Source organism: Cucurbita maxima, unplaced genomic scaffold (genome assembly GCF_002738345.1).
Source record: "Cucurbita maxima cultivar Rimu unplaced genomic scaffold, Cmax_1.0 Cma_Scf00017, whole genome shotgun sequence".
Classification (NCBI taxonomy): Eukaryota; Viridiplantae; Streptophyta; class Magnoliopsida; order Cucurbitales; family Cucurbitaceae; genus Cucurbita; species Cucurbita maxima.
Genome location: NW_019272033.1, coordinates 2,947,409 through 2,963,333, shown reverse-complemented (window position 1 = coordinate 2,963,333; position 15,925 = coordinate 2,947,409). Strand labels below are relative to the sequence as shown.

General features: G+C 35.0%; 4 protein-coding genes across 8 annotated transcripts in view; 1 reads left to right on the top strand and 3 right to left on the bottom strand.

The window, feature by feature from the left end:
* Positions 1–2,019, bottom strand: part of LOC111491765 (peptidyl-prolyl cis-trans isomerase CYP95-like) — a 7,612-nt gene extending 5,593 nt beyond the window's left edge. For 2 of the 5 annotated variants that reach the window (XM_023140783.1, XM_023140784.1), the window contains exons 1-5: positions 1,869–2,019; positions 1,319–1,445; positions 994–1,048; positions 563–651; positions 232–256 (exon numbers count right to left, since the gene is read on the bottom strand). In XM_023140783.1, coding sequence (XP_022996551.1) covers positions 232–256; positions 563–651; positions 994–1,048; positions 1,319–1,396 — 247 coding nt within the window. In that variant the 5' untranslated portion in view covers positions 1,397–1,445; positions 1,869–2,019. Of the gene's footprint in view, positions 1–75; positions 131–231; positions 257–377; positions 427–562; positions 652–993; positions 1,049–1,318; positions 1,446–1,868 lie in introns of those variants that run through there. The other 3 variants (XM_023140785.1, XM_023140787.1, XM_023140786.1) reach the window with 3 other exon arrangements.
* A 609-nt stretch (positions 2,020–2,628) lies between these two features.
* LOC111491952 (tRNA (cytosine(38)-C(5))-methyltransferase) lies at positions 2,629–9,922 on the top strand. Its single transcript, XM_023141056.1, has 10 exons — positions 2,629–2,807; positions 2,893–3,003; positions 5,186–5,279; positions 6,250–6,368; positions 6,453–6,575; positions 7,952–8,288; positions 8,391–8,485; positions 8,792–8,857; positions 8,961–9,025; positions 9,657–9,922. The coding sequence occupies exons 1-10, from the start codon at positions 2,733–2,735 to the stop codon at positions 9,733–9,735; spliced, it is 1,164 nt and encodes a 387-aa protein (XP_022996824.1). The 5' UTR covers positions 2,629–2,732; the 3' UTR covers positions 9,736–9,922.
* Positions 9,923–9,939: 17 nt separating this feature from the next.
* On the bottom strand, positions 9,940–13,419 carry LOC111491953 (GTP-binding nuclear protein Ran-3-like). The gene is made up of 8 exons (XM_023141057.1): positions 13,277–13,419; positions 13,117–13,186; positions 12,724–12,780; positions 12,503–12,620; positions 11,255–11,344; positions 10,891–11,070; positions 10,695–10,772; positions 9,940–10,177 (listed from the first exon to the last, which is right to left on the bottom strand). The coding sequence occupies exons 1-8, from the start codon at positions 13,277–13,279 to the stop codon at positions 10,108–10,110; spliced, it is 666 nt and encodes a 221-aa protein (XP_022996825.1). The 5' UTR covers positions 13,280–13,419; the 3' UTR covers positions 9,940–10,107.
* An 810-nt stretch (positions 13,420–14,229) lies between these two features.
* LOC111492011 overlaps positions 14,230–15,925 on the bottom strand; it is a 3,032-nt gene continuing 1,336 nt past the window's right edge. Inside the window, exons 2-3 of the mRNA XM_023141155.1 lie at positions 15,310–15,807; positions 14,230–15,121 (exon numbers count right to left, since the gene is read on the bottom strand). Coding sequence (XP_022996923.1) covers positions 14,589–15,121; positions 15,310–15,807 — 1,031 coding nt within the window. The 3' untranslated portion in view covers positions 14,230–14,588. The remainder of the gene's footprint in view (positions 15,122–15,309; positions 15,808–15,925) is intronic.

Below are 15,925 nucleotides of genomic sequence, written 5' to 3'. Positions count from 1 at the left end.
AAAAAAAAAAAAAAAAAAAAAAAAAAAAAAAAAAAAAAAAAAAAAAAAAAAAAACTAAACCTAAAGGTGCATTACCAATTTCAAAGATTGGTAAGGGCATCTCTACCCAATTACAGAGCCAAGTTCATTGCTGTAGCATTAAAATACATGTGAAAAAAATGAAAGAACGATTAATATAACTTCAACAGACAATCCCATGAGAAAAATAAACAGGCCAAAGAAAATACATACCATCTCGTTTGACAAAATCTCCAGCCTGGAAAGATATGGAAAAGAACCATTAGTTCATATTAAAGAAAGAATATGACATGTCTACAAATTACTTGGGTATCAATGAGAACTAAGTAAAAAAATATGGACAGCTTAACAAGTACAACCTTAAAACTACATCACAAGAAAAGGATTCTTGACCATCAGCCCTGTAGCCTACAGCATAAACAAGGGTAACTGACTAAAAAAAGACAGACCACTTCTAAGGTACATTCAAGTAGAAAACATGGCGTTACAGCCAATATAAAATCTGTTACATTTAAGGGAGATGACCATCCCGATGTAGACATACCTGTGCCATGGAACCTCTAATAATCCGATGAAAAAAGGATGCCTTATAATGTAGTGGTCTTCCCGTTTTTCGGCCAATTCCTTTCTCTCCTGAAATCAAAAAAAAATATAAGTAATCCAAAATTACATAAATAGTTATATAAAGGATTAAGGCAAGTTGTTCACCATAATAATTAAATAAAATACATTTTACCGCAAAGATAGTATAGCCAACATTAGTACTCCAATAATAACTCAGTGGTTAAAAAAAGAAATATTGCTAAACATACATAGTTCTACAAGATTATTATATACGAGTAAGATAATATGGCCTGTAACACTACCAACATCATATTCTACAGTCTGATAATTATTAACGGTTGATAGGATATGAACAAAGGGAATCTGGCATTTGCAATAACAATAAGCATTAATATTTGGCATAAGCTTTACCTGTACACAGAGCACGAAAATTCTCAGCCGTTTTTGGAGCAACATCATAAAACAGCTGAAAAATTATGCAAAGGAAAGAAAAATTAAATATGTAATCATGCAAAAATAACCATATTGAAAAATTAAAAAGGAACATAAAAGTAAAATTAACCTTTTCTTCAATTAAAAAAGGGTTTCCCCCTTCTTGTAATTTCACACTATCAATAAAATTGCTTCTTATCCAAACAAAATAATAATAATAACAACAAGGCTGCAATAAGTATCACACAAACAATGGTTTTAACTACTTAATCCATACATTTGGCAGGTGCAAATAGGAAACTACCTCAAAAACCATCGTTTCCTTGGGGTCTCCATCAATTGAGACATCCAGAAAAACCAATGGGTTCTTCTTCTTTGTCATGTTCTTCTTTCCCTTCCTTCAGCTTCAAATTTGTACTACAACCATATACCTGATTTGATGAGTTGAATGCAAGTCACTACGTTGAACCACGAGGCAAATAAACACCAGTCGTTCATCAACGTCAAAAAGACGCAACACATTAACAAAAATATTCCATTCGCTCGCTTAATCGGGTGATCAAGAAACAAAATCAGCCGATATAATTTAATTTAAGGCATCAAAAACTATCAGATAAGTCAATTTGGCGCATGCAAATATTCGCGGTAAATTAAATAAGTGAACAACTAAATGCAAATCCTTAAACCCTAAATAGAATTGATACTCTACAGTACAAAATCGCGCAGAGAAACAATACTAGCCGCTCAAACAATATAGAAGATGAACTTTGATGAAACAGAGTTTCAAGCATACTGCATGTGATGCATAAGCCATAACGAAAACTAAAATTAAAGGGGGCAACCAATAAACTCACCCGCCTCAAATGAAAGAGTTCACGCAGATCAAAGAAGAATTGCAAACAAATGTTGACAAATTACGGAATGAAGTATGAGAACCCTAAAGTCACCTGAGAAATGCAGAACCACAGAAAAAAAAATAAATAAATAAATAAATAAAACAGTCGAACCCAGACTCAGAGAGATGGACGACGTGTGGCTAATACATGCGGATTCATTGTTTTTGGGCTTGTAAAGGTGGCCCATTTGTTCTTTCGTCGGCCCAGTCCAAGAAATGTAGGTAAAATATAAATACCACAGGTGATTTAATTTCTTAACCGAATACATATTATCGAGTGAAATTAAAAATTTTAATTATTAATTTTACAGGTTGTCAAAGAAAAAAGTGATTATTAATTATTTAATTTGATTATTTCATTAATTATTTACAATTAAAAGTTTATATAATTTCACTAAATTTGTTTATTCAATGATAATTATTTAAATTCATAGTTAAATAAACAAAAAAAAATCTAAAATATAAAGCATATTATTATTCCAATAACGTATAAAATTTAATTGGTTGAAACTATTTTAATAATTTAACTTAATAAAAATATTATAATCAATAATAATTAATTATCTAAAATTAATGTAATAAAATTATTAAAAATAAAATTTATGGTGCATCGTCTACGATTATTTGATGTCATTTTATTTTCGCATTTTAACCAAACCCTGAACAAGATGTCTTCTAGTATGTAGGCGGGATCGCCGCAAAGCACAATAAGACAAGTTTTTTTAGGAGCCATATATAAACTAAAATTTTGTGCGAGTTCTAGCCGATATAGCACTTGCCGCGCAAAGATTCCGCACAGGCGGGGCAGAGTAACCAGACGTAGATGGAGAAGGTTTCTCCGAAGCTGCAAGGCGAACCATGGAGAGTCCTTGAATTCTACAGCGGCATAGGCGGCATGGTACTCTTTCACCCTACGCCTCTCTCTGTCTCCTTCTCTATCTCAGGCGTATAAGAGGCGTTGTTTGTGCATTGAATTCTTACAGAGGTACTCGCTACTGCGTGCTGGCATCGATGCGAAAGTGATACAAGCTTTTGATATTAACGACAAAGCAAACGACGTTTACGAGCACAATTTCGGTGATCGTCCATATCAGGTATGACAGTATCTCCTTCTTACCTCGTTTTTGAGATCGATTTGCTTGCTGTCGCAGGAATAAATTTTCGCTGATTCTCGACAAAAAACAATGAAACTGATGTTTTCTTCAAAATTGAATAAATTATCTCCACTCGTGGTTTAAGTAGATTGAATATTAAATTGTTGAATGCTGGAGCTCAACTTATCTAGGTTGTGAGGAATTACCTCCTGCACGCTGATGGATATATTTTTGAAGTGATAAGATTAAGATTGCTAGTATGACTTCACAACGTGAGCGGACGTTACGATAGCTATATGAAATGTTTTTGTTGGATATTTGATTCAAATGCCTAGCGTCGTGGACTTTCCTTTGAATTTCCGAACCAAAAGCGTCCTACATTTTTTTTACATCATTTTCTTCTTCTTCTTTCTTGTTTTTCGGAGAACGGTTCCATTACTCATCTGTCGCAGAAGTAAAGTTTTGTTGCTTCTCAGTACAGATAACGAAACAATTCTATAAATTCAGAAATGAGATGCCAGTTCTTATCAATCGTGATTTTAGTAGATTGAAGTTGAAGTTACTGAATGTTGAAACTACGATTGTCTATTTCGTTGGAATTACCTCCTTCTGATTGATGGACGTATTTCTTTAGTGATAAGATTACAAATGAAGTTCGTGTGAACTCACAACGTAGTGGAGAATATGGTAGCTATATGAAGCATTTCTGTTGGAATCTCTTATTCAAATGACTAGCGTAGTGGATTTTTTTATTCCTCTTTGAATTGTCAAACTATAAGCGTTATGCAATTTAGGACATGCAACAGCTCATGCAAGGCTTCCATTGAATAGGAGTGTCTTTTTTTTTTTCCTTGTACGAGTTATGGTCAAAAGAGACCGTTTGTGATTGGTTGAGCTACTGGTGAGATTCAGAATGCACAAAAGAGCTCCAAGAAAGACGCAAATTTTGAGTCTAAAGTATGAACGAGAATCTTTGCATTCTACAATGATGTAGGTTGCATGACGGCTCTCAATTAAATTCTCATTTTCCTGGTCTGTCATCCTTAGTCCTTGGATCTATTATCTAAATTGGAGTCTAGACATTTAGGATACCTGTAGAAATTCTTACATTTCACCAGCGAACTTTCTTTAACTAGGAGTGTTAGTTTTTCCTTTTAAGCTTAGTTATTATAGTCAAAAGCAACCCCGTTCCCTTGGTTGAGCTAATGGTAAGATTCAGAAAGCAAATGAGAACTATAAGAAAGACATTGAACTAGATATTAAAAAACGAACCATGGAGTGCCCTTGAATTCTTCAGTGGTATAGGTGAATTCTCATTTTTCCCAACTACGTAGGTCCAACATCCTTAGTTTTTGGATCTATTATCTAATTTGGAGTCTAGAAGTTTAGGATGCTGAAAAAATTATTATATTTCGCATCCATATTGGTCCTCAGAGATTAAACACCTCAATTTTGTGCAAATGGCTGAAAGTTCACCACCTTCCTTGCAATTATTAATTTAGGGTTGCATGCTTGAGCATTCAAGTAGGTTTGATCAACTTTTTTTTTCTTCAAAAAAGTTAGGTTTAATCAACTTTCTTGTGGAGTGTTCTACCTAGGAACTAGTTCTTCTTACCTCAGGTCTTTGATCATCAAGGTAATCCATCATCTAATCCTTCCCTTATGATTGATTCTAAATTGATTTAGGATTTTGAGGCTTGACAATCAGGAGTTCTCCTTGGGTGGAATTCCTGTTTGGTAGAAGGGTGGAGAGTTCATATATGCAATTCCTTAGGGTTTCATATCATTTAGAATATGATACTAAATGATTCAAGGTTTTAGTACTTGCCTGTTTGGGGCTTTGATACCAAATGATATGAAACCTGTGAAAACAATGTTCTGTAATTTTTTAGCGCAAAATAAAAGCTCATTTTTAAACTTTTAAATTTTTATATTAATGAGACACAATATAAAAATGTAAATAAATTTTGTGCAGTTTTATTCGCTTTGGAAATCAAAACTAACATTTATTAGGCTGTTTTCTTTCAAGAACAAAACAGAGCATACGGCTCAAGATTATCCAAAACATGCTGTTTTGGGTTAATTTTAAGCTTCTTCAGTTTGCATAATACTGGTACAAACTTTGTTCTGTTTTCAAATAAATTTATCATATCATTCTTTTCTAAGAACTTTATTTGGGTAGGGTAATATTGAAAGTCTGACTGCTGCTGATATCGACAGCTACCGAGCTCATGTTTGGCTTCTTTCACCTCCTTGCCAACCATATACTAGACAAGGTATGGTTACGAGACAATTGAGAAGTAAATAAATAATTTGTATCGCCTGCTGTTTGTTTAAGGAAATTTTTGCAAACCTAAAGTACACTTCATACCTACTATTTATTAATATCAAAGTGTCTTAAACTATTGTATATTCTACCAGTTTCAAGCTAAACTTTCAAATAAATGGTTTTGCTACACGCTACTATTGAATGTTTTTCAGTTTTCATCAATAAAGCACCGTGATAAAGTGAGAAATTTCTACTTGTCAACTATCATTGGGGAACATGCTTCAGAATCGAACTAGTTATATTTAGAGGCTTTATTTTCCAATTTCCAGAATATTCTTTTACAAAGCTAGTTTCTTAGTTAATTTTCCGTAAATTATGATAAATGATTTCACATTCACTTGAGTTTGGCTGGAAAAATGTTTTAAGCAAAAATGGTAGATTCATGACAAGCACAGTTAAATCTTAGTATAGATACTTTTTCAATAATATAATATAGTTTAGATAATTTATTGAAATATATGTTTAGCAATGTATAAAATCATGAAAAGAGATGAAATTCATTTATTATATCACGGCTTTGCTGCTTTCCATGCGTCAATTAATTATTTTCATATTTTCTTGCATTTAATTGCCTTTTCTTTTCATTTAATTCCTATCTATAATATAGTACGAGTATTTTAAAAGGCACCTTCTAAATAGAATGTCACTTATTTATAAATTGTTGCCAAAACGATTTGAACAGTTTTTTTTTTTTTTTTTTTTTGTGTGTGTTTGTTCTGTATCTATAAGACTGTAACATAACAAACTAAAATGTGCATTAGAATAGTTGAAATCCTGATGCTGGAACATTCATACTCATTTTATACATATACAAATGTGACACACACACCAAGGTTTACAAGCCTTTCACCCGAACAATCTGTCTGCAACCATTTTATGCATGCAATGAAAGTGGATATTGTGCACCATTTAATTAGGTTTGCAAAAGCAATCTGGCGATGCCCGGGCATTTTCATTCCTCAAAATTCTTGAGTTGATGCTTCAAGCATCGAGGCCACCAGTAATGTTATTCATGGAAAACGTTGTTGGCTTTGAGGTATGCTTCTTGAACTTATCTGTGCACTGGAATTTATTCGGCTGATTCGTTGCCATACTTTAGATGCCTTCCTTTTTGTTGCAGACATCTGACACGCATACAAAAATGATTGAGATATTGGAAAAAGCTGGTTTTTCTAGACAGGAGTTTATTTTAAGCCCAATGCAATTTCGTGTCCCATATTCCAGACCGCGGTACTTCTGTCTGGTAGCGTACTTTCCTCACTTTCTTTTCTCTCTGTTCTTACACAGCTTCTCCTGGTTATTGTTAAAAAGTTTCCTTTCACATCTAATTTCCCCAATATCGTCACAATTTCATGAGACTTTTGATGCCAATAAAAAGATGCTGCTAGTTTCAATGGCTATGTAGTTTAACTTTCTGTCCTTGATGATTTATAACTAAATATTACAGATCACTATGGGTTGGTCTAGTATTCAATAAAGACCATATAAACAATAAAGAGTTTAGTGAGAATGAGTTAAGTCATAGTAGCCAACTACTTTAGATTTAATATCATACAAATTACCTTAGCAATCAAATGTAATAGGGGTCAGGCAGTTGTCCCATGAAAAATAGTATATGTGCGCACATATTGGGCTTAGACACTCACAAATATCAGAAAAAAATAATAAACATCACATCAAATCTCTCAAGGAAAAACACTATTTAGTTTAGGATATTTGGGAAATGATGCATCTTTGTAACTCCTAAAGGCAACATTTTTGCCTGGAACGTTTAGGGAAAAAAAACATCAAGGGTCACAGGAACATGTTCTTTTGTTGATGACATTAAAGAACATTTTTAACTGGCTTCTTAGGCAACCGTTTTAATTACTTGAAATTCTAAATGAATTATTTTTTGGGTATCATTCATTTTATGTTGTAACCTCCTCATCCTTATCATCATCGTCATCTAAACCAAGACACTAGAAGTTGCCCCTACAGAACTTTTAACTCCTCCCACCTCCTACAAAGCTGCTACATAAATAGTCGCATATTCAATGCACCCCCAACCACATGAAAGATTTATTTGGCGAATTTTCCTTGGTGAAACTGAAGGAGTTTTCAGTCTCTGTGGCTGCGGGCTTTCAGGGGAAAATACTCATATAATGGCAAGCAAGATGAAGAATAACACTGGAGAGAAGGGGGCAATAAAAAATTAAAAGAAAAAAAGTTCCCACTTCCCAGGGACATATTCAGCTATTGGTCGGCCTACTCTCGATGCACTTTTAAAATACCCTTGTCCTGATGACACCGACTGACAAAATATTGAAACTGTGGAATTGTTCCCATATAGAAACTGAGAAAAAGGATTGTGATCGTGCCCTCACTGTGTCATTATCTTGATGAGTGCCTTACTTCTAACCATTGCATTAAACCCACTGTAGTCTAGATTAGAAACACTCAGATGGGGGCGTAATATGCATTTGCCTTATTTGTCTGTGAATTAAGTGTTTCAAGGCAGATCTTATCATTTGTTTTTTATTTTATTTTCGATTACTTGGTACTATGAAAAATATATGTTTTTCTTACTTACCTAAACTTTAGCTTCTAAACTTATGTGGCAACCTTTTACTTTTGCAGGCTAAAAGGAGGCCTTTATCCTTTCAGACACAACTATGTAATAATCAACTTCTTTGGTCTCCATGGCCATTACTCGAGAATGATGCTGACTTAGAAATCATTGAAAGTCATGGATCACAAACAACTTCTGATAAGTTGCTGCTCTCTTGTGAGCCAATATGTAAGTTTCTTGACAATTCCAACCATCAAAACGAGTTTAGTTCTCATGATGCCAGTAGTATTCACAGAGAGGAGGGTGCATTGGAGAAAATCAAGGATGTGGATGAGCAAGACATTGAATCTTTTGATCAGTATCTCGTCCCATCCAGTTTGATTGACAGATGGGGCAGTGCTATGGGTATCCAGACATATTTTACGTTTAATTGTTATAGTATGATCCATACTATCTCATCACCAGTACAAACTATAGACTATGGATTAGATCCTTAAAATAGTTCAGATATTGTATATCCTGATTCAAGGCGATGCTGCTGTTTCACAAAAAGCTACTACCGATATGTGAAGGGTACCGGCTCACTCTTGGCACCTTTTGAGGTAAAATTTCATCCTCTACATAATAGTTTCGAATGTATGGTCTTGCACCTTTTGTGTGGGGGTACAGTAGAGTTGTATTTCTTTCCCGAACCCGGAAATGAAGCACGTTCCAAACTCGATGTTGCATGTTAAGCAAACAAAAATTATTGATGCTTCTCATATTTAGATTTCAAGCTTTATTTAAAACCAGATCTATCGTGGTGTTTCTGCAATTTCCCCCTTTGTGTTGGTCACCCGCGATATTCGTCCATCTAGAATTATTAAATGCAAATTTTATGCAACATCATCAGACTTTTGTTGCTGCAGGTGAAAAGGATGGGTAAGGCTCATTCTCTGAAGGAGCAGAAGCTCAGATATTTTACTCCTAGAGAGGTGCACGATGATTTTATATTAAATTGATTCTTAATTAGGTCTCATTTTGAAGCTGTTTCAGTTCATTAATTCGTAGATTTTGTTGCCTTTTATCAAATATTAGGTTGCTAACTTGCATTCCTTCCCGGAAGATTTTGAATTTCCACAGCATATCGGCCTCAGACAACGGTATGTATCTTCATTTTCTCATGGACCCTTTCCCTTCCTCATCGCTCATAGGTTCAACTCTGCAGGCCTCTCTAGACATAATAGTTATGATTTCAAGACGACCAGTTTTTCCTCGTACTATTAAAAAAGCACTTGATTTGAAACTTTGACCTTTCTCATTAATTAATTCCTTCGATAAATAAATAAATAAATAAAATAAAAATAAAAATAAGAACTTAGGACTTTTAATTATCAGATTTCAGTGTTTTGAAATTTGGACCTTTTTCATTAATTAATTCCTTTGATAATAAAAAAAAACTTGGGACTTTTAATTATCAGATTTCAAAAGACAATGAAGTGTTTAGAAATTTCGACCTTTTTCATTAATTAATTCCTTTGATTATAAAAAGAAACTTTGAACTTTTAATTATCAGATTTCAAACACTGTTTAGGGAGGTGAAATTTAAAATTTCTAGAGTCATTTAGGCATGTTTGAGAGTAAGTTCAAAATAGTTAAAATTAACATTTCATGTTTAAAATCATTTCCAAACGTCTTTAATTGTCCAAAATCAATTTAACATCCAATTTTACGTAGTTTTTCTTATAAAACTGGCAAACATAGAATTAATAGAACGTTTGTTATTCTGTGCAGCTATGCATTGCTGGGGAATAGTTTGAGCATTGCCGTTGTTGCTCCCTTACTCAAATATCTCTTTGCTGAGCCATCTTGATTAAAGACGCGCCTTCCATTCCCAGCCAAGAATACAAATATGGGGAGACGTTGGAACAGGCATTGTATTTGTAAACCAAGAGAGCAACCACTAATAGGGGCTCTGTATTTGTTCTTCCGGAGTTCTCAATTTTCTAGTGAATTATGTATTGAACTATTTTACTTAACGGAGAGATATATTTCTTGTTCTAAATATAATACTGAGAAAATATAAGGCAAAAATGGCATTCATATATCAAAACTGTAATCGATAACGGTAGTAAGTAGTACATCAAACCAAAACCTACCATGACAATCACTTGGCGAATTACACAACCACCAACCGACCAGACAACCAGAATGACTATAAACACTGAGCCAAAACGACAAACGCTTACTCAAAAGCATCATCGTCTTCATCAGGAAGAGGTTGTGCAGCAGCTTGAGCTAACTCTGCTTCGTGCCTAAAACACACAAGAAAGAAAGCCATTAAAAATTAACCCTATAAAATAAGGCCAGTCGTAACACCCATCTCATCAATAACCTAAAACCTATACTTCCATGCAAATTCTAAGAGCAGATGTCTAGAGTCACACGTCTAAAGGTTACAAAATTAGTTCGTTATCTTATCTTTCAACGAAGTAACAATTTAGTCTCTGAAATTTTAAAATTATAACAATTTAGTCCTTACATTTTACCAGTTGTAATAATAATTTAGTCCCTATCATGAGTATTATTACTTAATGGATTTTCTTACAAATAGGTTTATGAACTACAAAAGCTAAGTCTTTACGTAATAAAAATTGACACTTATTTTTTATGAGATTTATCTTGGTATGGACTAAATTGTTATAAATTTATAAGTATGAGAACTAGATTGTTACATGTTTGGATTAAATTGTTACTTCTATGAAAGCTTAGGAACCAAAAGTGATACTTAATAAAAAAAAAAAATTAATGAGTTAATAGTGAGTTACTTACTGTGCTTGTACAGCCATGTCAATTTGGACTTCAGGAGGAGCCAGGGCAGGTGATTCGACGAACTGGAGCTCCGTGTTCCTGCAAGTTACAGTAAAAGACGAATTCATTTGTCAATGAGTCAACAGATGAGACTAAATGTACGTCAGAGAAAGACTAACCAAAATTACATCAAACTAACACTAACAACAGAACATACCCAGCAAGCTTTCTGGCAAGGTACAAGAAGGGCTTCTCGAAGTTGTAATTACTCTTTGCAGAGATTTCGTAATACTGGAGATTTTTCTTCCTGTGGAAGGTCACCTGCTTTGCTTTAACCTGTCTATTTTTCACATCGACCTTGTTTCCACACAATACGATCGGTATGTTCTCACAAACCCTAATGCAAAGCAAAGCCAACTTTAGGACCAACACAATACAAAAAGACTGGGAAAATTGTTCTCTTTTATTTTAAAATTTCTCTTTCATGTACTTTACTATTTCCCTTCATTTTACACATATTAAAAGTTGAAGGAAAATGGTTTCATACAAGCCTGAGTTTTCAAGTGATAAGAACATAATACCTGCAAAGATCACGGTGCCATGTTGGAACATTTTTGTACGTTAAACGAGCAGTGACATCAAACATGATGATGGCACACTGCCCATGAATACTGAAAAATCCAAAAAAAAAGGAAAAAAATAAAACACGGTTAGAAAAATATGCTTGTTAGAACAAATAAAATCGAAATATAGTAACAAAAAGGCCAAAACAATCACATAACTAAACTTGTCAGAATAGATTAAACTGAAGGAGTTATCAACAAAGCAACAAGTAAGCTTGATCAAAATGGACAAAACAGACGCACTAAGGAAGACATGGAAAAGCAATCAATTAATTGAAGTCACACAAGCGTAGCACAGCACCACATCAAATTCTAAGAGAACTACAGTACATCTTGGTTCCTACGTGTTGCAAGAATAAAACATAGAATCTGCATTTCTTATTATAATATCAACGTTTAAATACAACATTAACACAGAGTGATAAGATAAGACGTGCTTATTTCTGCAGAGCTCGTGAGAGCACACAAAGAGAAGAAGTTAAAGCTAGATGCATAGTATGTATCATAGTAAAATAATGTCTTTGTCACAACAGTTCATAAAGGAATTCCAAACAAAACTTTGGAAGACGACCGCTTCCAATAAAACAACTCAAAATTAAGATATCAAAACACTTTGTACACTTACTATGAAAAACAAATTACACATTTCTATTAATATCCTTACATTTTCTCTAATCTTTTTTCATTATGTTCATGTGAGAACGAACGAAATTAGAAATGTTGAACATAAACATGCCAGCCAAATTACAACATACGATGCTTCTTAAACAAAAAGTCAGATAGAGAGAAACAGAAGACTAGCAGAAATAATCCACCAAAAACTTGATGATTTTAAGCAGCGATCATAATGTAGCAGTAAACAAGGTTAATGAAATTCAAAAGGCATCTTAGGATAAAACTGTTCAACATTCCCACCCATGGTATTGAGCTAGGTATTAGGCTCACGAAAACGGATAGACTACACTGTAATACAATTCCATTGTAGAAACTACTAGAAAATAAGACCAAAAAGAAGCACTAGATTTCAGCAAATATAAATATTCAGTAACCAAATCTCTCGTACGGAAAACACTAACTTCAGAGCGTGCAAGCACAATGATCAGACCACATGGAAAAATACCGCTCCAACAATATATTCCAGCGTATTCAGAGCAAAATCTTTGTCATGAACCAGAGAAAAAGTTGATACAACACACAAACACTTACTAGTAACCATCTCGAAGTCCACCAAACTTCTCCTGACCAGCGGTATCCCAGCAGTAAAACCTTATCTTTCCATAGTTCGTAAAGAAGTCCAGTGGATGAACTTCAACTCCGATTGTCGCTATACAAATCAAGTCACACCAGATATTAATACTGCTTCATCCTTGCAAATATATCATTCATTAAAGGACGATCGACTAATTAACAACGTAGTTCATTCTTACGTTCATATTTCTTCTCGAACTCTCCAGTAAGATGACGTTTGACAAAGGTTGTCTTCCCTGGATCAGAACACAATCCTCCGTCAGAGGTTAATGACATCATTACAAAAGCAATGCGTAGATCTAACAATCTCTAATCTCAAAATACACATGAAGTAAGTTACGCCTTCCAATAGAAAGCCTAGTCCAATAGCCTGTTTATGCATTATCTCCAATCTCATTCATACGCTAAGTAAAACGGAGAAAGAAGACACAATTTCTATTCTACTAAAGAAGATATAGTTCAGTAAAAGCCGAGGAGCATCATCATATAATTCTGGTTCCTAAAAACTACACAAACATGGAAAATCGTGCTGAAGTGCCGAGAAAATGAAACTAATAAATCTATGTCCATACCTGTTCCACCATCGCCAACAATTACAAGCTTGAAGCTAGGATAATCCACGGTGGCCTGATTTGGCAGCGCCTGAGCAAAGCAATGAAACCGAAACTAAGTAGAAGCATTGAAAACATCGAATGATAGGCGGAAAAGGAGAGCAGAGAGAAGAAATCTAACCATCGACAATGTCTATCTGGAACTGCGGATTAAGAAATGAAGATAACAGCGTAGAATTTTAGACGAACAAAAGGTCTGTAATGGAAGGCAGAGTGTTACGGACGGTCGTGGGAGGTCTTTTATACTCGGTGAAGGGAAGGAGTTCGACTTTTATTTGACGCGATTTTCTGCACCCTTGGATTTAAGTCCCGCTTCAAAATTCCGCTTGAATTTCAGCCCTACACGTGGCGATCAAATAATAACGAGTTAGAAGGCTTATCGCATTGGGCTTGGGCCCAAACAATTGTGGGCTTTGAGATTGACATAGGAAGGTATACTAAATTTTGAAGGGAAAAATATTTATTTTAATATTAGTTTAATTGCGTCCTTATATTTTCAAAAAATATATATATTTTTTGGTTCCAACTTTAGTTTCCTAATTTTTTTCTTGCCTCTTTTTTCTAAATTTATGTTAATTTTATTTTTTAAAAAAATAGATCAAAATAGAAATTAAAATAATAATAATAACTAACCACCAATGAGCCAAATCTTTTAATTATAAATAAAAATATATAATGTCAAAATTATTTCCTAAAACTAGATATATCAGTTAGTTACGAATTTAATTTTAAATAGTAAAATAAAAATAATAAAACTTATTTTATGTATTATTAATAAAAAAAAAATGGTAAATGACAAATTGAATTTGACAACTCCCAATAGACTAATCCGGTAATTTTCATCATTAAAAATTCGTTTTTCTCTGCCTTAAACCATAAATTTATCCATCTTAGAAACGACAAGATCCATTTTCTCTAAAAACATATAAATTTTTAATGATATAAAATAAATAAAAATTGATTTAAATCAGCCGAAACAGTAACAGGTGGACCCCAGAGGCCAGCAGCCAGGGAAATCAGAACTGGGAAGAGTACGACAAAATAAATGAAATATATAATTTAAAATTAAAAATATTAATCATGAAATATGGTAATTGTAATTCATTAAAAAGTAATAAAAAAATCGATTTTAAGTCGATTTTTTTCCCACATCACAATTACAGAAAAACCGCTCCGCCTTAAAATCACACTATTATATAGAAAGCCCTATCCGATCCGCATACATTATATATATTAATTATATTTTGTATTAATTACTATATATTTATTTATTAATTTTTCCGCTAAAACCCCTCTTTCTTCTCTTCCCTTCTCTTTTGTTTCTTCTTCTTCTTCGTCAAGATTACAAGCAAAACCACTCACAGAGAAGATCTCCTTCAATTTTCTTACTATTATTATATAATTCAAATCTCCATCCATTTTCTTCCTCTTCATCACGCCTTAGGGTTTCGAACGCTCAACAATCTCACCTTATCGAGCACCGGCCCGCACAGCGACGAGAAATCATCGCTTCGCATGGTGTAAAATGTGCTCAGGAACATAATCCGCGTCCTCGTCGACTCCGCCTGGAATTTCAGCGCCGCTGGTTTAGATCCGCCGTTTCCTTTCGACTGGTACGGCACTTTCAGTGTATTCTTTCCGGCGAACGCTTCAACCACCATAGATCCTTCACACGAGTTACTCGCATCGCCGACGACGAACGACAGGATATAGGTTTTTCCAGGGATCGTACGGACGATCTGAGCTATCGCGCTTTCTTTTCCGGCAACGAGCTCGACGGCGCGCTTCCCGCTTGGGACGGAGAAGTGGTCGGAATCGATGTATTTGACAGCCTTGAGAGATTCAACCATCCAGCCGGGGATCGGAGAGTGGTCGTCTTCGATGTTCGGTGGGACCAAAACGCCTGACGACGCGTTGGGGAACACGTATGGGCCGACTTCGAAATCCCCATTCTTCACCAGATTATCTGTCGAATGCAAAACGACGACGTTTTCAATCACCGGAAAATTCCAAAATCTTCAAGAATCATATCAATAAAACAACCGAATCGATTAACAGGTTGGAGCAATCAATGAACACTGCCCACATGGTTACAGAGACAATAAATTCAAGCAACTACTGAGTGAGCAATTAATTTTTAGAACAGAGACGCACCGTTGGAGGCCTTGGGAGGGTAGAGGGTTTTAATGGCAATGGCGTCGATGAGAGGGCCACAGGCGGGGTCTTCCTCCTCGCCGGGGTTATGGATGAGAATGGCAACCTCGTCGGAGGTGGCTTGGAAGGCCCAAGCGTACAAGTCCCAGCCATTGCTGTTGTACAGAGTTTGCATCGGCAGGACACCCCAGTCGGGCGCAACAGAGATGTTGAGGCGCTCCTCTTGAGCGCAGGTTCGAGCGGCGCTGAACGTGATGGAATAGTAAAGCCCTTTCACTACTTTGACCTTCTGCTTGATCGACGCCTCGTTCCCTAGCCGGACGGCGAACGCCCCCTCCGGCACTACCAGCAACATGTCGCCTTGTTTCTGCCCTGACTTTATGTACTCCACGAAACCTGAAATCTCCCATTCCGGTATTGCATATGGCCCTTTCACCACCGTCCCGTTCATGTCCGACGCCTTTGGACCTCTCTCGAAATCCCCATTTGGCAAATACCCTGAAAAAACATAAATTAAATTTTAAATTTTAAATTAAAGACACCATTCAAACAAAATTCAAAGTCGGGCATTTTGTATAATATAATTATAAAAAAAAAAAAAAAAAAAAAAAAAAAA

Excerpts from the sequence above, each read along its gene's own strand:
- LOC111491952 (XM_023141056.1), top strand. The coding sequence starts at position 2,733 with ATGGAGAAGGTTTCTCCGAAGCTGCAAGGCGAACCATGGAGAGTCCTT. Across the intron at positions 3,004-5,185 it reads TCGGTGATCGTCCATATCAG|GGTAATATTGAAAGTCTGAC; the intron begins GTATGACAGTAT and ends TTATTTGGGTAG. Across the intron at positions 8,289-8,390 it reads CAGATGGGGCAGTGCTATGG|ATATTGTATATCCTGATTCA; the intron begins GTATCCAGACAT and ends AAAATAGTTCAG.
- LOC111491953 (XM_023141057.1), bottom strand. Across the intron at positions 12,781-13,116 it reads TGTTGGCGATGGTGGAACAG|GGAAGACAACCTTTGTCAAA; the intron begins GTATGGACATAG and ends GTTCTGATCCAG. Across the intron at positions 11,071-11,254 it reads TGGCACCGTGATCTTTGCAG|GGTTTGTGAGAACATACCGA; the intron begins GTATTATGTTCT and ends GCTTTGCATTAG.